The sequence below is a fragment of the Lepisosteus oculatus genome, chromosome 12 (genome assembly GCF_040954835.1).
Source record: "Lepisosteus oculatus isolate fLepOcu1 chromosome 12, fLepOcu1.hap2, whole genome shotgun sequence".
Classification (NCBI taxonomy): Eukaryota; Metazoa; Chordata; class Actinopteri; order Semionotiformes; family Lepisosteidae; genus Lepisosteus; species Lepisosteus oculatus.
The window spans coordinates 15,007,163-15,031,519 of NC_090707.1; the positions used below are offsets into that span (position 1 = coordinate 15,007,163).

Here is a 24,357-nt window from a genome sequence, read left to right on the forward strand (position 1 = left end):
ACCATTGATCTCTATCTAGTACTATCATTTCCTCAACCAGGTGAGTTAAAGCCAAAGCCTTAAGTATCCCTTATACAGAATATTTATTGGTTCATTTTACCATTAGAATTTTAACCTAATTTGCAAATTGGAGAAACTGGAAGATGCACGCACACAATGCTGCTTCATAGTCACCCAGGGAACATCAGGGGTTGCTACTGGCTCACAATTTGGGACAGCCAAATGATATTCACATAGTCAGTAGGGTCACACACAGCCTTGATCCAAAAAGGAAAAACAGAGGTAAAGCACTAATTTTCACTGTCTTGTGGGGCTTCTTCACTTAAAGTGTCTGTGTGTTACTTACTGTAATTGTGTAATTAAAGTCAGTGCTCAGAGAGCTTCAGGAAGAAAGCAGAACATTACCAAAGCAGTAACATGAATAGTAGTTATGTTTGTTTGTAGTTAGACAGCAGCTCTGTTTCTCTTAATGCCTAAAATTCAAGTAATAGTCAATGGCAGTGACTGTGTACAAAGATTAATAATGCAAATATGACAATGCTGAGATTACGAAATTTACAACTGTATTTTGAGGAGGTTATTTCTATATAAACACAAACCAGTTATTGATTGGGAAGTACATTCAGAGATATACAGTTTCAGGTTTATTATAATCAAATACAAAAATAATAAAATTCAAGGATATAAATTTATTGAAGAACTTGAATAAATCAGTACCATATCTTCATGTCACTCCAACAGACCATCTCAAAATCTACATATTTTTGTGGAGGAAAATTACAACTTACATTTAACCCTAATAATTTAAATGAAACAAAAATACATTAAGGCAACATAACAGAGGGACGTTTTCAGTCATATTTAGACGAGACCTGAAATTTGAATTTTACATATATATTTATAAAACCAGAAAACCCAATGGAGCATAAATTCTCCATGAACCAAATTCTTACATTTTAAAGAATAAGCACTTCTTGCAAAATATTAGACTTAATTAGTAATAATTTTTATCACCAAACATTTTCATCGAAGAAAGAAATGGCTAAAAAAACAGCAGTTACACCACTAGGACCTCATATCCAACCTTTCATTTTCTTTCATACTGTCGACTATTACGAACTGTCTTCTGATCACTCTGCATGCTGCGTCACTAAGATGGCTGAATAGTTCTACACACAGTCACTCTACTTGTGTAGCAGGGTGACCTGCTGTTGTGCCTCCATTAACAGCCACTGCATCTGAAACACTGGGAACCTAAAGAAATAAAAACACGAAACAGGTATGTTATGCAATACATATAGACCAACTCCAATTATGCACAGCTGGTTTTTCACATATGCATTCAATATTAGCTCAAAAGGTACAGCAACCACAGTTCAGAATATAATGGTGTTCTCAGCCATCTGGAAAAAGCAATTCTGGCAATAGATCCATTTTCCACCTGTCAGTTTTGACAATCAGCCCGTGACATCTGCGTACTGTATGTGGACTTTTTTTTTTGTATGCAAGGTGTGGAAACTCCCTGCCTGCGGCTAACAGGGCTTTCACACATGACCCATTCCAAACACAGATGTACTTTTGGACTGTTAGGAGTTTCAGAGCATTCACAGCTTTAGTCATCATATTTGTTTCACAAAATTAATTAACTCTCACATGGAATCTGTAAACTCACATCGCTCAAGTGCTGAGGTTACCTCCCTGTGCCTCTTCTTTCTCTCCCTAAACTGTTCTGCTGCTGACTGCTGTTGCTCAACCTTTTATACATGTTATTTAATGCTTCCAAATGGCCTCTACAGTAGTAGCAATCCCACTGACATTACAGCCTTTGTCACAGGGCTCCCTGCCACAGAATGCACAAGGCTGACCACAGAAGAAGATGTTATAAAATGACAGATTTGTTTTTCTGCTCACAGGATGCTTTGACATACATTCAGAAGCTGCAGTGAGGTGTCAGCATGTCAAGTGCTAGAATGTGGCTATGTGAATAGATAAGAACAGATAAGATTATACTAATTCTATAGTATAATCTAATCATACTAGAATATGATTATACTGCCACCACTGCGCCGCTAAAAAACTTTTAGGACCACTACCAGTATGCAGATGGCACAACGACCAACCCCCCCCATGTCCCCCAAAACTACATTGATAAGATGTTTAGCAATGCTGAGACCATACCTGTGACTCAGGAACACCTGTGAACAAGAATAGCTGCCATGGCAGGGAATCTTTTGGACATATAAGCTACAGTTTTACATTTGCAACAACCTCTTTTCCCCCTGCTGAAGCATTCGCACTTACATTTTTCTGTTTGGCGGCTACATCTCCAGACTGCACAGCTTCCAGTGAAGTCTTGTGGAACATGCCTTGGCCACTTGGGTGTGAAGCTAAAACAGGAATGCCATTGTCTTCGCTCCTACAGATGTGCTCTTCCATGGGCAATTTCATTTTTCCTTCTTTACGGTCCTGGTGGTCACGTTCCTTCATACCCCAAAAAAGAAAACCAATCATTCTTGCTATGCAAGAGCAGACAAAAATTGAAAACACACTAGTTGAACATAAAACACCTAAACAACATTCTTAAGATAAGAGAAAGTCTAATATACTCCAGTGTTCTAGCTGATCTTTATGTGAATAAACTGTACTGATCCATTACCACTGGAGTCAAGCAGTTTCCCCATCAGGATATGATTTAAAATGGGAAGTGATACCTGCACCACAAGGACATATTTATTAAACCAGAAGTCCAATTTATTGGTGTTTTGACTTTTTCTATCTTTCTTCTAGAGATACCAGACCCTAGTAAAATATGTGGTCCTAGTACTTGGCTACACAAAATTGCTTTCAGTATGCCACATTTCACCTTCTCCCTCAAGTGAGAAGCCACAGTTGCTTCCTCAAATAAATATGCAGAAAGCATTAGTACAGGACCAACCATCAATCCACCCACAGAATCATGTATCCATTTTCTAACTGCTTTATCAAATAAGGGGTTGTGGGCGAGTTGGAGCCTAGCCTAAAGGAGGAGAGGAAAAATATCCTCAGGATACCAGTCCATCGCAGGGCAGACACAGACACGCACACACTCACACCAGGGACAGTTTCAATTAAGCTTCTAGAATATCTTTGGATTGGGAAGAAATCCAGAGCTCCAGCAGGAAACCCACACAAAAACGTGCAGAACACACAAACACCAAGCAGATAGCACCCTAGGCCTGGAATTTGAACCCAGTGCTCCAGTACTGGTGGGCAGCTACTGTATTCTAACTGCCATTCTGCTCCCCACAGAATCAAATGACTATCAGCATAAAAAATGTTGACCTTCTCAAGGCCATTTTATACACATTTCCAACCATCTAAAATTCCTCACAACAAAATTGCGATCACAAAAAATTCAAAGAATGTTTTTTACATAACAGATTGTAAATCTCTTTTCAAATACGTTTTAAGTCCACAAATTGGGGACCATTAAACATTACAGGTGCAATTATTTTAATTGGTTCAGTGATAACGTCCATTCCATGCAATGGAAATAAGATTCAGGAGTGCAACACAGATCGATCCTCAGTGTGAAAAATTAACAATAAAGGGTCAGAAGAAAAGGAGTCAATTGCTGCTCTCAGGCTGTTTTACAGCAAGCAAACAGAAAAGAGAAGGGAGGGTAACTCAAGCAATCAATCTTCTAACACAGAATAGTTACATATCACCTACTGTGAGAAAAGCAACAAATCTGCAGACAAATTAACAGTCCAAAGTCGTGATTTTGTTTCATTCATACAGAATGTGATATTGAAATTCAGAAGATAATTCTCTACTTTCTCAACTTGTCAAGACACACAACACATTTAAAACTCACCGGAGAAGAATCCAGTAAAGCTTTTCCAGGTTCTGCTGCTGACCTCCTAAGATAGGCTGAGCTTGGTAAACCTCGAAAGGTATGAACAGTAGGAACAGGCCTCCGGCTTAGGGACTGTGTCCGCCTGACTGCTGAAGACACAGCAAGAGCGAAGGGCGATGGGGTGCTAGGAGTATAAGGTTTTGGAGCAGCAAAACTCCTAAGTTTCTCTAAACTTAACTCTGCTGGCTCTTTAGAGGGAAGACTGAACTGCCTTGTGAACTTAGAAGCTGGAATGTCTACAGTCTTATTAGCAGGCTTAGCCTCTTCCTGAAAGCTTTCTCCTGATACTTCTTCAAACTGTACTGGAGGAGGGGGTGGAGGAAAATAGTTTTCATCTTCTACATCAAGCAGCTTTTCAGGCACTGTATCCTTCTCTTTTCCAGGGCTCCTCAGAGTCTCATTATGACCAGAGCCAGAACATGCACTCACATTTTTAATAGCTGCTGAAGTTACATAATCCCCAGGTGTTCTTTTGTGTTGTGATAAGCGGAAAGAGCCAGGTTTTGGTTTAGTTGCAGGTGGAATTTTCTTTTCTTTTACTGCCGATGTGGAAGGCAGCAGGTTGCCCGTTTCTGAGGGAGATAAAGGTTTGCTGTCTTTTGAAGAACCTTTGCAAATTACATGAGCTGCATGAGAAGGTGAGAAAGGAGCTATGTTATTATTAGCTGTGTGGTTACTGTTCACTTCAGATACACTACTGGGTTTGAAATTGTGGATTCCATTTGAGTCAGTGGCTTTGTAATCCACTGAATCCTGTGGCACTTTGGTTGGTAAGTGAATGTCTGAATGCTCTGGAAAATTAACAGATAGCCCCTGATCCTTAGTCTCATCTGGGACCTCCAAAGTCAACTGGACCTCAAAGAATTTTAGTTTTTCCAATGATTTTTGTGGCACAATTTTGTAAGTAGTCAATCCAACCTTTGGTATATATTCTCTTGTGACCTCATTAGAAGGCTTTGGCTTAGGTTCTGAATCCTTTTTATAAATTGGAGGACTTTGTGCTGCCACTATTTGGCATTCAGATGTCCCTTCTGTCACCTGAGGTAATGTTGTTACACTTTCTCTTGGGCTTAATTCCTCGGTGGAGGTTGCCATATCCTTTTTCAATCCCCCCATTTCAGCTGAACACAGTTCAGTTAAAGTAGAACTATCTTGAACTCCAGCAGAAGACGTAGCATATGATTTAATTGTATTTTGGCTCTCAATATCTTTATCTTGTGAAGACCTTGTGTTGCAGATCCCTTCGGTTTCATCTTTATCTGACTGCTCTTTGACATGTCTCCCATTGCTGCTGAAATCTGATGATTGTATGGCTACATCATGCATTACAGGCTTTGCGTTTTTATTCTGAGAATTGGAGGGGTCAGCAGGTGTACTTTGAAGAGATATACACACTTCTGTGTTATTATCAATCTTGCTTTCATTGTTCGTACTTTGCTGGTCCTCTGTTTTTGCAGTGGGACTTGACTCACTGTCTTCTGAAAGTAATCAAAAAGAGTGCATTTTGAGGGAATCTCAAATAAAAAAATCAAAACTAAAATTAGATATTCCATTATTTACCCCATCAAAAACGTGAGGTTTACACCAAAGAGGTTTTACCCATGACTAAAATGCACCTATATGTGTTTAAGATACTGATTCTCAGGATTGTTACATTTCAATTAACAATATGATAGCAATATCCCGAAAAGGCACAGCAAACAACTTCCAGTATTATCGATAAATTATGTAGCCAACAACAGAAGCAGAGAAATTTGTTTCAGAGAAATTGTTTAAGTTAAAGTGAAATAAGATTACAGCTGCAAATAAATCAAAATTGCTTGAATTGAATCCAATGTAATCCGAAATAGAAACTCACCTCCGTGATTCAAACCAGAAGTAACAGAATCCTCGCTGACTTTTAATATCTGCTGGTCACACTCCCTGTTGCTTACAAGGTAAATAGATTGTCTGTCAAAACAGAAGTTTAATTTGCACAAAAATGTTACAACAGAAAGAAGCTAAATTAAGGAAACACAAAACATTTTTAAAAGTAGCAAATTTGACATTTAAAGGGAAGTTTCCACCATAAGATACTGGGATATATACATACTGTGTTTTATTTTTCACTCTGTTCTTTGTGATGAGAGCTAGTTATTCTTAAAAAAATAGCCTTTAAAAAGGCTTCTTTAAGATAAAAGCCATGTTTAAAGATCACAATGTGCATGGGCAATATGCAAACATCATGCTGTGCCAAAAGGTATAACTGATATGCATCTCCTTCAGCATTGTGAGGCTATTTTAGAAAGTTGCTTGTCTTCAGGATACGTGGCAAACAATTTGCCATGTAACACAAACCGATGTTGTATTAAATACTCCATTAAACACATTAAACAACTCTGGTTCACTTACAACAATGCGCATTGCTCAATTATTGATCACCTCACCAGAGCCACACAATCCCACTAGACATTACAACATATAAAAACGATATGACTCGGGTAAGAAATGTAATAGTTCTAAATGTCACACTGTCTTTCATTAGCTACATCCTTGAAACACAATTTCTATAATCTTCCATTTTCCCTGTAAATACATTTTCACAGATCTGAAACAAACAAGATTGTGCCAAATCTATGACAACTGCAGTCTGAATGTTGATTTGAACACCAAGAAACCTACGAATCGAATAAGCTAATAGAAAACGGTTTTATTGTATGTGTACAATGCTTAACTTAACTTTCAAATTAAGTTTAAAAGGCGTTTGCTCTTCACAACAAGAAGGTGTCTGAGCATGCTGCATTTTGTTAATGCGGCAAGATTACTGTATGTCTGAAAGTGAGATGCAAAGAACTTGGCTTTTTTTTACATTTGTAAATTTATGAAAGCATACTATCAGGTGGTTGATCATTAAGTATCCTTTATGAGAGTTCGTACTTGCCATCTGTGGATACGTCATTCATTTTATCTTCCTCCTCGCTTTTAGATGTTGAGGAGCTCGGCATCTCAACATCAGTGGGCAGTGAAGTGAGCTTAATTTTCCCAGTGTCTGACGGTGCATCAGCAGAAGTGTGGGGTCTGTGCTCTCCAGCTTGAGTGACAGCAGTAGTACCTGCATCCTGAGCAGCTGTGCAAACCATTTCTTCTTTCTCATTAATTTCTTCGAGAATACACGGTGAGGTTACCCCAGCTGGTCCACATTTAAAAGAAAAGAAAATTAATTTTCCAGAAAGCTTCTGATGCTTTGAAAATGAACAATTATAAAAGAATCAATGCATACTATAAGAACTGCATTTAAGACAACATTAATGTAGAAACAAAGGGGAAAGACAAAATATTTAAGGTCTAAGTAGAATTGATTTTTTCTTTCAATTAACTGACCTTCTAAAACTAAATGTTTAATCCTTTACTACACAGATTCATTTTTCCCCTCAGAGTACACATTACACTAACAAAAAAAAAGCTCGCTAAAAGTTGACCTCATGAATAGGATATTATAGTAAATCTGAAGATAAGCAGTTTTAACACTAGGAATGCTCAACCCCAAGTGAACCACAGTTAATTATGGGGTTTCTAAAAGCATACTTTAATTTTGCAGCTATCCTGCTGAGTTATTTATTCTTAACTTCAAGGCATATCACAAAAGAATGATATGGGGATTTAGGTCAGCCAACTGTGGTGTCTTGTCTGACTTGCATTTACTGTATTGCATGTTCTTTCATTTTTTATAAATAAGTATACGATAAAGCAAGCTAAAAACCAAAATATTTAGATGGGGCTATCATAAGTATAGTTACAGGATTACAAATGAAGAAAAAAATAAAGAAATAACATTTCTATGTAAACATAAATGCAATCACAGTCGAAGATTCTGTGAAAAACAGGAACTACAGTATAATTGAATCACAAAAAAAGTACCTAGCTCAGGACTGTTTATTTAAATCTACAGTATAGAAATATTCAAGCTACAATACATTAACATGAAATTAAAAAAGCTAGAACTCAACGTGTTTAAGTTAGATGGTAAATGAAAACACACAGCAAAACTGACATTAAAAAAATGATCTTTCCAGGATTTTTCCTTTGTTACCAGGATGAAATAACTACTGAGGGTGGAATGAGCAAGTCAACATGTACAAAAGACCAACAAACAACACAAGACACAAAGCATGAGAAATACAGCACTTTGCCATGCTCATTTAAGACACAATCCCATTAAAATCAAATGACAAAAAATAATTTCAACACTTCTGTGTTACAATAATCACAGTAAAATTGCTATGGGCCACAACACTGAAATTACAAATTCATTTTCACATATTTACAAATAAAGACCTGTTACTTATGAAAAGTGTGTATATTCTGTATATAATGCTGAGACCCTACAAGAAAAAGGAATCCTAAATTTCTACAGAAACAGCTGCCAAGCACATTTTCTGAAGATGGGAGAATAGTCATGTAACTGGCATGCCTTGCGTCAGTTGCCTGTCTGTTGCAATGTACTGTTGGATAAATGACTGTGTGAAAGTGATGAACATATTCTTGAAATCATCACAAAATTTTAAAAAAGTACAAGACTGCCTTTGATAATTACTACAGTCAGTCATGGGATATTGTACACCTTTTTCTTGGGGTAAGGCACGATTAGGAATTACAAGTAAAGCACACGCCTTAGAATGAAAGAGCAAACAGTTTTATCGCCCTCACAATATCCTGTCCAATTGCTATCAGGCCTGCTATGTAAAATATCCAATTGTGCCAATAGGTGCTTTGCTTATGTTGTTTCTTCCATTCAGTTTTTTTGTGGGGACTTCAGAACTTTTGTGAAATTCTAAATACAAACATGCACCTTCTGCGTCAAGATAAAAGTATTTTTTTAACTCATTAAAAAAGCATTTTTGAAGTGTAAAATGGAGTGAAGTAGGAAAGACCCTTTTCTCTTCAAAACCTAATTCTTAAAATTTATGTGGGTTTTTATTAAACTTTAAATATTTATAATTAAATATCTTTTTGTATTTTACACCTTCTGTTCTCATAATAAGATGCATGTAAAAAACATTGCATTCTAAAAGTATGTCTAGATAATTCCTAGGAGTTTAAAAAAAGAAACAGCACTTTAATATACCGTCACACATAGGTTGTGGCTGACGTATGGAAGACATTGATTTTTGGAGTGTATAAATATTAGCTTTGTAATCATCAAGAGTTTTTAAGGTTGAATTGCATTACTCTCATAAATGGTTTGCAAATAACAATGGATAATGCAATTAATGGAACAAAGATTGATATGATTAATGGGAGTAAACTGTTCTATTCAACTAAATCTTATGTACATCAAGAACACTTTAATGGACTACACAGACAAAATGTCACTTAAGTAAATATTAGGTAGCACAAGATAAAGGGAGAAAATACATTTAGAAAAAAACAGAAAAAATAAGGACAAAAGTCTCTGAAAAGACAACAAGTATGTGAGAAATAAGGAGCCACCACATAAGGAAAAAGATGACTGCAGAGCTGAAAGCAGAAGCTTGGAGCAGGTACAGAGGAGAGGAAGCTTGGGACAGTTCAGACATGCACCTCCTTCTTGCAACTCACGGCTCTGCAGATTGGAAGAAAAATATGATGATTTTTATCCAAATAAGCCACACATTGCCATTTACAACAAGGGAAAGAAAGAGCATAAATTCTAATGTGCTGCTAAAAAACTGGCATCCCTGTTGAACAATTGCAAGGTCCAGTTTTGTACATGCACAGGGTAGTTCTGCTTTACATTAACTTCTAAGAGTACAAATGTGGAGGATAATTTGCAAAGGAACAAAGCCACTGAAATTAACTCTGTAAGGCAATGTTCAGCCACCAGAGGGCTACTGAAGTATACGAATACAGAATACCAGTACTGCCTCAGTATTCACAATACAGGAAGAACTTTAAATATGTACTGCACTGTATATTTCTAATTCCAAAATCTTCTGGATTTCTCTGTTCTGTAGACAACAACGATCAGCAGTACTACAACACCTTTTGCTTTTACTAATGCCCATCACTTAATTTAAAGTTCAAACAGCTAAAAGGCCAAAAGGCCTATTTATAACAGGAACCTTCACAGTTTAAAAAAGTGAATACAAACCCATTTCTTTAACTGCTGATTGGGTAGCAACTGTAGCCATTATGTGGAATCATCAACAAAAAACGAGCCAAAGTTATCAGCATTAGGCTGCAGTACAAATACTGTATATGCACAAAGGAATATCTAACACATTAAGTTTCACCCACATCGGTTTACCTAAGCAAAAGTATCATAGTATACAGTAGTATAGCTGATACAGTTAATTAAGTTTGCTAGCATTTGGTCTTTTTTGCTTTATTTGCAATTACTAAACATTGACACTGGACATTGCACTTTTAATTAGACGTTTTTCTGCTCATCCTTCCACTTAGTTTCTAACATGTTTTCTGATTGTTTTCTATGGTTTGAAAATACCTGTTACCTTAAAATATATTTGGAACATTTGCTGTGAGCAAGTACAACCAGTTTACCTGGGCTGAACGCCAGCTATTTATCAAAATATCAGTTCTGAAGTGTTGAAATGTTAGTTTCAGTTCTAGGTGATAAATGTTACTAGCAATTGGATTCTCCATTTTTTATTACTAACATCACAATCAGGACAAACGGAAAATAAGAGCAATAGTATGAAAGCACTTATAGAAACATGAAATTGTAAAGATTTTTTTATCAAACTAAATTCTTAATACAGCCTCTCTACTGTTGCGTTTCCAGAATACAGAAAGTGGTAAAATATGGAAGCTATTGCTGAATGGTAAGAGAAATTCAAAAGGAGAACTACTTACAATATCAGTTAATTTCATTTATTGACTATTGAAAAGTAAAAATACAGTCAGCTTGTTTTCACCTGCTTTGATGTACACAATTATTATAATTGCCTTTTATGTAGCATTTACCATCCCAAAGGATCTCACAGTTTTTACATATAGGAGAATACCCAATACAACCAACACTACAGCCCTTGTGCACCAGCAGCTTCATTACACAGAAACCCAGGTGGAAAAGTCACCTGTTGAACTAAGTGAGAAATGTAGGTAACCCAGACAGAGTAAGTCCTGGGTAGATTTAGCCAGGAAACTGGGTTTAACTCCCTTGCCCTTATGAACAGTACCAAAGGATTTATCAAAATCAAATAATCAAGACCTCAGGATAGCGTCTCATCTAAAGAAAGGTGTCTCCTACATCACAGCATGGTTACCCTACTGAGGCACTCAGAAGAATGTCCTACTGACCTACTGGTCCACCAACAGCACTTACAACAGCAAACATTTGTAGAATTTGGTTTCACTTAAGAGTACATGTATCCCATCTAAGCAAGGCTAGGGGAAGTCTACTGACCAGCCTTAGCCCTGCTTACAGTAGCTTCTAAGATTTCATGAGTTCAGGCTACAAGTTACAGTAGAAGCACTGCTCTTAAAATATTCTATAGCAGGAAGATTGTCTGGTTGGTTCCGTTCAGATTATTACTTGGAATGTTCACAAAGTACAGCTTTTTAAAGATTGAGAGGAAAGGTTTGAAATGATTCAACAAACATTTTAAGGCCTTTGGTGTGCTTTTTGCAAAGCTTTTTACATCAATCAAGTCTGTTTAGAACCTGATTTTGTAGGAATACAGTAGATATTGCGCTTGGAAAAAACAATTGAGCAAAAAGGAAGCATTTAAACATTTACAGTACTGAAAATTAAAAGGTAATTGGGTGTCCAGGTGCAGCTTCCACATGTCAAATCTGGGTGACTAGCACCTATTTGCATTTTGTATGTCACAGACAGTTTGAACCAAACCACATATAATGAAAAATTATACATAAAATATAAATCCACAACTTGATAATGAGTTTTATTCAATAGCTATAGTGACCATCCTGCTTTCAAAATGCATTAAAGGTCTGTGATACAGATTTAAACTCCAGTCAAACATAATTTCCTTTTATACAATCGGGTCAAGTCGTGTGACTGTACACATCTACATGTTAAACTATGGAAAAGAGATTAAAAAAAGTTTTTGGAATATTGCACATACTGATTATTCAACACGGACAATATGTTTTAATTAGCATTGACTTATGTAAAAATAAATCAAGGGGTCCAGAAATACCTTTAATATTCCTGTCCTGCAGATCCTCATCTTGTGCAATTTTGCTTGGAGGTGATGGAGGTGGGGGTGCTTTTCTCTTGGTTCTTTTCAAAGATGACTCTGAAGATGAACCTCTGCTAAGTCCTGGCAAATCCTGAAGAGAGACAAAAAAAAACACTATAAAATAACAACAACAACTTCATTACTCACAGTGATAGAACTGGGGAGGGAAAAGCACATGCGATTCAGAGAAGAAGGAGTATATAGAGTTGTTCAGTTAAAAATAGTTGTATGACTGTAAAATTCACAATTACATGTACAGTATGTTTAGGAGAAAATAATATAAGCTGTAACTGTTCTACTCTAGTTTGTAAGCAAACTACTCTATATACAGCAGGCTAAACCTACTTGAAATTAAAAGAGCATTGAAACTAAACAGTAAATAAAACATGACTTTAAAAGTAATAGACGGAGATAATTATTGTGTACTGTTTTAAAACCTTCCTGCTTACTTGTGCATTTGATGCACTGTGAACATAATGTTTTTTTTTTTTCCCAAGATATATTTTGCAGAGATTTGTCTTATGGAGAAGCTCTGCCACAAATTCGTTTTTGTTTTAACAAATCTCATACATGCAATTTAATCAGAACCTTTTCCAATGAATTTTCACAGAAAAAAAACACTCCACACAAATGCTGATTAACAGGAACCTGGCACTGTTTCAAATATGTCAAGATGAGCTTTAAGATAGCAGCTCTCAAACTTGTGTTGAAATCTTTCTTTTATTTACAGTTTACAAAAAAACACTGCTGAAAATCCAGGGAAAACAAAGAGCAGAAATCAATGTACAGACTCCTGTCATGCATTGGACTATTCAATCCATGGCACAAAGTATCTGGCTTAAGCAATGCTGAGCTTTTCTTCCCCCACATCAACACATCACATACCTGATAAGATTTTTTATTTACTATGAAGTGTTTGACAACAGCCTATGTGTGTTGTCATTTTACAATGTTTCCAGTTCTGGGATGACTGCTTAAAAATTCAACGTTCTGTCAGATTAAATTCAGTTTTGGTAACAATTCTGTCTTTAATATTTAATATATCAGTAAATGTTATTTTTGGTTGCATACAATCACAAGGAGCCCTCTTCTGGTGCACCAGATACACTACAAGTCTAAAAACACAACAAAAGTATTTAAAATATTCCACCTTTTTGTACAGCATCATCAGAAATACAACCATACCTGTGTTGCAAATGTGTCTTTATAAAGATATAAAAAAATCACATAGCAAAATACTCCTAAATTTCTACAGTTTTCCCCATATAAGCTTAGATTGCTTATGATCAATGAGATTTTTGCTGTGTTTCAATGATTAACAACAGTGAAATCAGGAGCTAAAATGGAATTTACTGGCTCTGTAGTAAGGAACCTACAGTTTATCTTAAATACATAAAGATGTACTTTCATACAGTATGTTAGCATTTTACTGGGTAAAAATATAATCAAATCCTGTGTCGAGTTTTTAGATGCATTTCAGATGCTGAAATTCTAGATTGTGGTTAGAAAACAATGTACCATAAGATTTCCGCAAAGAAAAAAATGCCTGCAGAAAGAAAGGTGTATCATTGCACAAGTGAACCAAACAACCTCTTCTAAAAAGAACTGCACTGATCTGGGACATTTGCCAGCAAATACCTAATTCTCTCAGACGTACTGGTCTTGGATAAACTAAAATATTGTCTCTTAAGGTCTCTAGATAATCTTTTAAAAAGTAAATAAGTAAATTGTACACTGGTGCAGCATTAAGCCTTAAATGACTCTGTAAATAAATCAGATTGAGAACGCTCGGAAAATGGGGCAGTCTTCTATTCTTCTTACACTGAAGTTTAAGAACCATACCAGATAATGATATCATACGTCTATTGAGAACAAAGGGAGCCAAATGTCTGAAATCAGAAAAAAAATGTCTTAGGAGAGAAAAAATGTCCAGATGTAATACAGCCTATATTTGTCTATAGATTGTACATATTTGTAAAACCTACTTACAAATATAGACGGTATAACATGGACATTTCTAAAAAGTTTTGATAATCTGCATCTGCCAGCACTAGGAAAGAAGCTAAGAGTACACAGCTCAAAAACTATTAAATCCAGATTAGAAGTGACTAGAGATTCAGAAGCAATGTTTTTTTTACAGATATGAGTCTTTTCACAACTACCAAGGACAAAATAAAATAATTATTAAGAAGAGAAGTAAAATATTCCATCCCTGTGGAAGCTGTGATAGACTGGAATTCTGTAGACAGTACTGTCCCACCTTGCCTCCTATGCTCCCAGTATAATTAAAATTCCGGGTATCCACAACTCTTACTAGGAATACTGGAAAAAACAGCTTCCTAGTAATGGATGGTTTGCAAATTCCATTATCAGTGCAAAAAATGGCAAAACTGAAGATTCCCTTTCACAAACGCAGTTCAAGAAACCTTATTCAAGAATCTAAATTTACTTGCTCACCTGATCACTTGTAGGAGAAGCCTCAGGCTGTGCGTTAGTTTGACATTCACTCAGGTTTGTTGGGAAGCTCTGTGAAACCATCATGGGCGGCAGTGGGGCCCGTCGTTTCTTTGGCATTTCAGATGGCAGTGTATTGGAATTGTACATAGAGGCATGGGCGCTCAGTGAGCTCATGCTGCCAGGCCTCTGCTGGTTTAAAGTTGGCGATGCTGGAGCACTTGCAGTGGCAGACTTCAACACAACAATGACAAAAATACAGTATTCACATTCCATCTCTTTCAAGCACATCATCTTTACTAAGAGGCAAGGCTCTTTGAAGGGAAAGAGAAAAAAAAAAACATACTGTACCTGATCAGGTTTCTTCTTACTTTTTCTAAATATACTGAAAAATCCTTTTTCTTTCTCCTTCAAAATTTTGTCCTTGTTTGGTTGGCTTATGTTCTCTAAAAATGCAAATAAAAAATTTCAGTATCTGTTTTCATTGGAGGATACTGTTAACAACTGCAGATATGTTTTGCAAGGTGATAGATCTGAGTAAAACGTTAGAATTAACAATTCATCAGTGCTAGAGTATCAGTTTTTCAAACACAAATTAAGAATTGGACGGTTATTATTTTTAGTGTCATATAATTTGCACTTTACATATTTTTCATTAAATAATAAAAATGTAGATGTTACCTTGATGTACTGAAGAGACCTGTAAATCTGTTAAACCAACACCTGTTAAGGAAAGACCACATCATTACAGTATAATGAATGTAGTCAACATTCTGTTCTGGTCTGTACTTTTCATGAAAAACCTTTATCAGTGACTTATAAAATTTTGTATAGGGTTAAATCTTAACATGATTACCTTCAAAAAGTACAGCTGTTAATAACAGAAGGGTTGCAAAGTGCAATTTTAGTCTACAATATTTTGTATTTTAAACTGAATTACCAATAACAGAGAAGACAGGGTCAGGACAAGGTAAAGAGGTCAATTGTACTTATTTCTTCCCTTACTGCCATTTTATTTCTCTGTTTATAAAGTTTTAAATCAATTCAGAACAGCACCCTCAAATGTGTAATTCAATTGTTTACTCAGAATACATTACAGCAGCCAATTCAGACTGCTTAATAACACAATATGTTTCACAATATCCAGTTTAAAAAGCCTGCCAACACTGAATTTTTAAAATTAAAATAATTATTTTCAGTTTCCCTGTTTTTTTTCTGAAAGGTTCTTAGTCACTTAACTTTTAAAATGCCAATCTCAACATGTGATGAAAGGTCAAAGACAACTGCTATTTGGTCAAGAATGGTGGAGGACAGGTGGGACATAATAACATGGGTTCATTCTCCAAAAAATAAAACAAATGATCAAAGTCAAAGCAACAGAAAAAAAATAAAATGATGATCAAAAAGCAATAAAATTGTTCTTCCCTGATTAAACACAGCAAAAATATATAATACTTGTACCATCTCTTACCTTTACCATCCTTTGCATAAACTTCTCTTATACCATGATCATTGAGGGATTTTGACAAGTCCAGGGGCTCTTGTGAGTGGACATCTTTCAGTAATACCGTACTCTTTGGATCAAATTCACATTTTTCACTAACTGCAGAAATCAACTCTTCAAGAGGTACTTTTGGGTTAACTCTCAAAACAGTTTTCTGAGTCTTTTTATAGTTTATTACAAGACGTACAGTAGCCTGCAGATAAACAACAAAACAGATGCACAAGCTTTGTAACATTAATTTTGCTGGGGGTTTTCTTGTATACATTAATTGCACAGCAGAATAAACAGAAGACAATAAATCACACAGCTCCTATTGTCTTCAAAATACACTGTTTTCCCCAGTATATTCTAAATTTAGAATCTTCGGCTGTTAACCTCCATATTGAACTGGCATATAAGATGCTACAGTATACTGTGATTCAACATTAACTGTTATATATGTTATTTTAATTGGCATCTTACACAGCAACTGACATATCTAAAACAATAGGGCTGTTCGTGAACACAAAACAGTATGTGCTGTCCATGCTGTGCTCGTGGTTATCATCTTTCGAAAGCATCAAAATGCACCAATATTTCCTTCCACTATTAATACTGATCAAAATTACCAGGCACTGGTGTTCATTTCTTCTACTTTTATTGCATATATTACTAGTGGTGTTTAATTGCATGCTAGAAATTCTGCCTGACATTCTACCAAATAAGCAATGAGGCTTCTTTACAGCTGGTCCAAGATCCTTGTTAGTTCTGAACTACAGATCTACTTTAAGGCCACAGCTTTTTAAACTCAGAAAACTAGATATGTTTGTCTAAAAGGCAAGGCAAAATGTTTTTAATTTAAAAAAAAGCTTTGGGTTATTCCAAATATTTTTAAATACATTTTCTTTGTGAGGACACCAGAACCAAGGACTTCAGGTGCTAGTAAAACATTTCTTTTCCTAAACAGTAACAAGTTTAATAAGTTCAATATGTTAATAGAAAAATAACAAACGGCAAATAAGTAAGTTATAGCACAGCTCTTCTTCCTCAGTTGCTCATCGTTGTTCCTGTAACTATCGTACTTACTTGTCCTTGTAAATTAAATAACTATTACTTAAATTTAGTCCATACATATACTACAAATCTCAGTCCTATTTTTTTAAATCATCCATCCATTTTCTAAACAGGGACACGAGAAAGCTGGAGCCTAACCGGACAAGCAACAGGCTCAGGCTAGATACACGCTGGACAGGACACCACTGCATCGCAGCATTTGTTAAACAATGGATTTGTCAGTTTCGCTGGTTATATATTCAGATTTTTCTTTACCTCAGGCATTTGAGGAGCAGCCTTTTTGTTCTTTTCATCAGTGCCTTTAGGTTTTAGTATAATCTTTTCTGCATTTAGTGTCCCTATTAAAGCGTTTGGCTTAAACTTGATTTGGTTTCTGTTGGTTGAGATGAGCTCAATAGTGTGGCTTGATGGGTTCAGATGATATTTACTGCAAAGAGCAACCAATAGGTCCATCATCGGTTTGCTGTAAAAGTGAAAGAAAAATGAAGTAAGATACAATTATTTCAGAGTAAGACAGAGAATCATAGAAGAACAGAATACAGAAGGTTTTTTTTTTAATTAAATGAAGCAAATTACACCCAGACACACCCATGCCAAAAGTACTTAACTCATTTTCAAAATGGCAATGCTGACAAATAATATCAAGCACAGTATGTGTAGCTGTGTGAGGTACTACTTAGATACAGATAGATTTCTGCTGCAGCAATGAAATTTTAATCTTTATACTATTTAAAAATGTTAAGTTCACCTGCACAAAAAGTTTCTTAAATTATCTATGCCCTTTGTAGTAAACGTTAAGCTATACATAGAAGGCTATGCTCACACTATGGTGTAAATCTTGCACAGCAGTGAAATATATTACAATTTGGACTTCCATTCTGTCCTGACACTTGCACAATGGGTATATCAAGCGGTGTTGGCCAATTCTTAATCTACTGTCCAGCGGGGTTTTCATTTTTAAGAAGTCAAAAAATTACTTATGTCGGCACTTTCAATAGAATTCAGCATGTTTGCTTCACAAATTTTATTCCTTCTCATTTAACATGCAAAACAGTTTGTTCCTGGGGCTCTCCAAGCGGCTTAACTGGAAAAGGAGCTTGTTTGAGCAATATGATCCAGGCATCATTGGTCTGAACCTGGGTCGCATTACAGCCTGTTTCGGCTAAGATTAGTGAACACAAATAGCGAACGCTCCCGAGGGTAACGTGGAATAGTGAATCGTCGGGCAGGACTCTCTCAGCTCTTATAAAACACAGAGAGTTGGCACTTAACCTCAGGTATGGGTCTGCAAAAAAAAAGTCTACAGGATACACATGCTCCAGAGTCACAGTCATCTTCCTGGCCCCAGATAAAAAGCACTACCTTCAGAAAAGCCAAAGCCGTCCATTTGATTTGCAAATTAATTGGAATCTGTCTAATGCAGATTATTATGACATCAACTCACTGATCATAGGTTTTTGCTAGTACTTGTTCTTCTACTAGTTCGGAGAGGACACAAAGTGGGGTGCATTTCTTTGTTTTTTCAACCTAAAGGAAGCACCAGTGGCCATGTGCCAAGTCAAATTAGCAAGGACCTGCTGAGTTTAAGTTTATATTCGAGGGTGTAGTACTGTAGGTCAAAAACAACCATGAGTAGATATTACTCATGCAATAATAGCACCAAAATGCTATGTGATCGTCCCCTCTTCTATTATAGGCAATATGATGAAATACACAAAAAGAGCAACTTTTACATGTCAGGGAATAAGATTATGACAAAATATTTTTACATGCACTGCCAGTGTTCCTAATTTGCATTTAAATTTCAGAAGGAATTAATAGAGACTGAATAAACTACAACGAAAAGTAAATTTACTTACAGATGAAAGAGGAAATGGCCCAATAAGGTCTATAAAGGTACACTTACGAGTTGTACATTCCTTATTAATGAACTAGCCTTTAAAATACTAGAGTTTAGTCTTTAAAATATATTTACAGAATGTAAACTACATTGTAGAAAAAGAAAGATAAAAGGGATAGTTGCCCGATATTAAAATCTTTCAAGTTCATACTGAATGCTATTACATTATCATAATGGAAAGACCACTTGAAATCCTTCACTGTCCTGTAGCTCCTTAATTAACATTTTAATGATTATTTAATCTGGAAAAATCAAAATTAAACACTAAAGGCCTGGATTTTAAAATATATAGTGGTGAATTCCCTAGAAAATAGTCTATTGAACTTTAAGCCCCAAGCTAAATTGCATATTTTACAGTATATATGTTTGTGTTAAAGTGTTACTGTATACAGTACATATCGTGTATAGGATGTATGACCCAGGATGCGGAATTACAGATAATTAAGTCTCATTCTGTGCTTATGGATAGATTTTGGAAAGTTACAGTACACTGCTCATTAGACAAAACAAATTGTCATGAACTGGATACGTGTTCTGGATTTAAAAAGGAACCAACTAAATGCATTGTGCAAAACACGGGGTTCAGAAAAGTTAACAGCAGATTCCTCAATTACTGACCAGTAAGGATTATCTTTCCTGGAATGTAGAAGGCTCCAGAAGCTCCTTAAGCTCCTTATTAAACTTGTAGAAGTTGTTCTTTTATACTTTAATGTATAAAAAGACAACCATACGGATCACGAATATATATTTTTGAACAGTCCGTGGAAGCAATAAGAAGACAATGCTAAGATATATAAAACAGAATATAAAACAAAGCATGTTATGCTAAAACTGTAACAATGCACTATTAAGGCCTTATCTAGAATACCGTGTACAACACTGATCACCACTCTGCAAAAAGATTGCTACTCTGGAATCAATCCAGAGACGAGCAACCAGATACATTCCTGGCCTCTAATGATTGTCCTCCAGTGAGAGGCTAAAAGAACTGAACCTTTTAGCCTGAACATACACCAGAATACATGAGTGGAAACTATGTGAAAATGCATTTAAACCAAGAAGACATTTTTTACTCAAAGGGTTGTTGCAGAATTGACAAAGCTATCCAGGCATGCTATTGAACAAATACCCAGCCTTTTTTTGACCTAACAAACAGCTGGATGAAATCCTTGGATTTAGATAGTAGCAACCAAACAGGATTGATGTGCTGAGTGGTCCCCCCTTGTAATTTCTCTTATGTTCTTATAATTTGGGGGATAACTATGCTGAACTGAAACATTTCCTGTGACATCAGTGCTGCATGTTCAAACAGGTTTCCCAAGGGTATTTTTTTATGATGCACTGATAATTTGTAGAGTAGCAGTAATAATCCTTTTATTACTGCAGGATTTGAATAAGTTTAATGTGAGCAAGAGGCCCTTCTGTGGCTGTCTAAAGTAAACTATGATCATCTTGGTTCAGAAAAGCTTATTCAACAGATTATGCTGCAATGACATCCAAGTTACTCAGCTGCCTTCCTCAACTTGACTCACAAGAATAGTAATAAGGAGATGGATAAAGGTGTATTATGAATCATGATGATACATTGTCAGTCACCTCTTTTAGACATATCAGTAAAATGCAATGTTTCTATGGCATAAGAAGAGGAACAAAGTAGAATCCCACCTCTTTTTTTGCACAAATCATTAATACTTAGTTCATATTAAACAAAACCTCTTAAATGCCTTTAAGATCTAACATTTCTAAATTGTAGAAAACCTATTAGAAATAGCATGCGCACAATGTTACTCAATGGAGTCTCCTTATTTCTGGAATTAAGAAAACTTTTATAAATTTAATCCCAGCAACTTAATCCTTAACATAATGAACACACTGTACTCCTGTAATGCTCAGGACAAACTTGGAATTAATACAGAGGCTAAAGAATTTGAAGGACTGAAGTTGAGCTCTTATTAAAGTACTTTCAGGCCAGGGCACTTAATATACTGAGACAACCAAACTGTTTACCAAAAAAAGATATGGGACATAGAATTACTATTCCCACTGCAATAAACTCTAATGACAGAACAACAAAGTCTGCATTTCATCATAGCTATAAATCAAGGGCATCAATGGTGACAATCTGCCTCAGTACACTCACTGACTGATTTTAAAGATAAGGTTCCTTTTCTAATTTCTCAGTCATAGCAATGGTCAGGCTTCAAGCCTTGGTGTACAATAAAGATGATCCATTTTAGAATTTCTGGTAAAATCAGTCTGCTCTCTGAACAATCCAAATATACAGGGTACAAGATTTGGATTACATAAAATGACAAAAGGTCACTTTCTGTACCCACTTATGGCATAACTATTCACATCAAAGAATAAACACAAGTGATTTATTATATTTTTCCCATAATGATCCAGTCCACTAGTGAATGCACTGTTGTAGCATATTAAGATTTATAGTATTTCTACAAAAGAAAGAAATTGATATTTTGTTCATTATCAAATTATGGAAGCTGAGGCTTTGTAAAATAGTACTAAAGCATTCATATTCTATGGATTTAAACATTTACAGAACCACATTATCTATATAAATTGATGATTAATAAAATATACTTTACATAAAAAACAATTTAACAATTAAAAGCAACACCTACAGTAAAATATAAAAAAACACTTTATTGTGACACACCCCAAAAAATATTTCACTTTTCATGACTACTGCAAATATGTGCTGGCACACAAGTTTAAAAAATACAGTATACAGATTAGGAAACAAATACAGTACTTGGAAGTTCATGAAGCTTCAGGTTCAACACGGAAGTGTTAGGTTGACAAAATATGTGGAGGCCAGACAAAATGCAAAATGTAGGAAATAGGTCTATCCATTAAATCATGGTAATCATAAAACAGGTGAAGTCTCCAATGGAAACCTTTAACATCACTAGGCCGACTTACACAGCTGTTTTTTTGTACTCAGAATTTTATCTGTATCTTAAATGCAGACATTTCGAAACAAGTACAGAAAAAAAACCTCACAGGACCGATAAGATGGAATTCTAGACATATCTCATCATGACTAAAAGCACTTTTGCAAAAAGCCTCAATTAGCCTCCTGTCTCCAAAGCAACAGACTGTAATTTATAGGTTAAGCAGGTTTCAACTTATCTTGTGGCCCAGTGTATCAACCATGAATTTAATTTCTATTACATAAATCATGGAAAATTGGGGTCTTCCTTAAGCATATGTTTCATACAAACCATATGACTGCTTTGCATGCCTTTAATATGGAACACAGCTGCACTACTGTAATAATACTTTTGTGCTGCGAATGATACCAACTACTGTATGCTTTGCAAGGAAACAGCAAATTCAAGAAGCCAGCAGTTACAGACCTGCCCCCACAATGACCTTAGCACATGTGTTGAAAACAATTAGCCTAACAAGTTCCATGCAATGCACAGCTGACGGAAGTACAGCACATTATGCACAACTCTTGTAATAACCTTGAGTCTGTCCCTCTTGAGCAGGACTGTTTCTGTCCCACAGTGTGCTGCTTCGATTACAAAGGTGTCAACACATGTCTATGAATCCCTTCCTCTATGCACCTCATGTGCTCTTACCTTCCATGCACAGTAGCTGTCTTCTCTGTACCTCCTGGAAGCACCACTGTCAGAATGATATCCTTGTCCATCAAATTTTCTTTCTGATCCATGGCTGCATTTGGATTTTCCATGTTCTGTGTAAAGTTTGCACCATCAAAGCCCTTTGCTAGGGGAGGCGGAGGTGGAGCTTTCCCTTTGGTTGATTTTCTGTCAAAGGAAAAACAACACCTTAAGAAAGTCTGCCAGTAACATGCTGCAATATTTTTTTTATTAAAACCTTCAGGACTGCTTTGTTTCCTGTTAAGGAAGACTGCAGTGCAGCCTGTTTTTACACATATTTACAGTGTCACTGTACACATTTAAGATAAGAATGGCATTCAAATTCTTTGTGCTTGCAAAACTAAAGTTCTCTTTAGTAAAAAAAAATTTGAAACTGGACTCCCTCTCAAAGAGGAGCTTGGGTATAACAATGAAGTGATTGATAAAGTGTAATGTGATGAGCAATGCTGGTAAAAGCATTTATAAAGTTCGAGGAGGTAGATAAGGAGGTCAGTTTTTGCTACTTAAAAAATAACTGATATTTGAGAAAGTTACCCTCACCTTGACTACTATGTTATAGTTTTAATACAGATCATCCTAATCACATAAGTATAGAACCAGCTTTGTCAGCAGCAGTTTAGAAGTGCAGTGAAGTAACACAGGATAGACAGAGCTGCCAGCAGGGACAAGTTAATGCAATATGTAACACTGGCATGAGGAATCTTAAAACATAAAGGCAGCTGAAAGCAGCAATCTCCAAAACTGGAAATTCCAAAACTGTATTGTCTAAACCATCATGTTTACCATTGATGCATGACAGGAAAGGTATCACAGTACACAGTTACATAACGAATTCTACTATATCAAAACTCGAATTTTGGTGAAGTGGTTATCTGCAAAAGCACAACACAAACACTACAGATAAAGTTAACTTGAGTTTTATCATTTGCTATTGTCCTTGAAGGTAACCTACATTCTATTCTGTCCACACTACTTTACCTAACTTGATTATTCTATTCTATAAAATATTAACTGCCCCTTGCTCCTCACTTTTTGGTTACTGTAATATTTGCCATTAACCTACTATTTCTTTTTTGCCTAGCTCTTTTCATCTTATTTCTCTTTGCCTTTGCTCTGGTTGAGTTTTTTTTAACTTGGTTGGCTGGTGTAGCTTTTCACAGAATAAAAAAAATCTTTTGTATTCTATTCCACTGATTACACAGCAAAAAGTTTTTTACTCCAAACAAATATGCATTCTGTGCACTCATTCAGACACAAAAGGTACAGAAAAACAGACTCTAATAAGGAGAGTATGTCTGCCTTACATGGAAGGAAAGCAGTCCATAACACTCAAGGGGAAACAAAGTTTAAATAGCACTAAAACTTGCAGATTAATATGTATATATAGCTCATGGACAGGACATTTCAGAATCTGATGTTGTGACCAATCTCTCAACGATCAGCAGTTCCAGATTATACCAGATGGTATGTTTGCTATGAATTAAATGAGTTAATTTGCATATTAAAATAAACTTGTGTAAGAGGCTAAACAGACTTGTTTTGTAAGCTTTTCCCAAGAATTCTGCCCTGCATTTTTAAAACATGGGAATAAAGATGGTTACCAAAATAATATATGTACAGTATATAAACCTCACAGCAACACCAAAAGGATAGGATACCTTATATTAGGAGTTGGTTGGCAGCTTGAATTCAAAATTAAAGTTCTAATGTGACTC

General features: G+C 35.8%; 1 protein-coding gene across 10 annotated transcripts in view; it reads right to left on the reverse strand.

Moving 5' to 3' along the window:
- Positions 1–541: 541 nt before the first annotated feature.
- The window catches only part of cobll1b (cordon-bleu WH2 repeat protein-like 1b), a 56,499-nt gene continuing 32,683 nt past the window's right edge, over positions 542–24,357 (reverse strand). For all 10 annotated transcript variants that reach the window (XM_015358895.2, XM_015358888.2, XM_015358887.2 and 7 more), the window contains 12 exons: positions 22,601–22,789; positions 17,348–17,555; positions 16,007–16,232; positions 15,217–15,258; positions 14,887–14,981; positions 14,539–14,769; positions 12,040–12,172; positions 6,815–7,067; positions 5,757–5,848; positions 3,857–5,376; positions 2,302–2,481; positions 542–1,254 (listed from right to left, as the gene is read on the reverse strand). In XM_015358895.2, the coding sequence (XP_015214381.2) occupies positions 1,180–1,254; positions 2,302–2,481; positions 3,857–5,376; positions 5,757–5,848; positions 6,815–7,067; positions 12,040–12,172; positions 14,539–14,769; positions 14,887–14,981; positions 15,217–15,258; positions 16,007–16,232; positions 17,348–17,555; positions 22,601–22,713 (3,168 nt within the window). In that variant the 5' untranslated portion in view covers positions 22,714–22,789 and the 3' untranslated portion in view covers positions 542–1,179. The remainder of the gene's footprint in view (positions 1,255–2,301; positions 2,482–3,856; positions 5,377–5,756; positions 5,849–6,814; positions 7,068–12,039; positions 12,173–14,538; positions 14,770–14,886; positions 14,982–15,216; positions 15,259–16,006; positions 16,233–17,347; positions 17,556–22,600; positions 22,790–24,357) is intronic.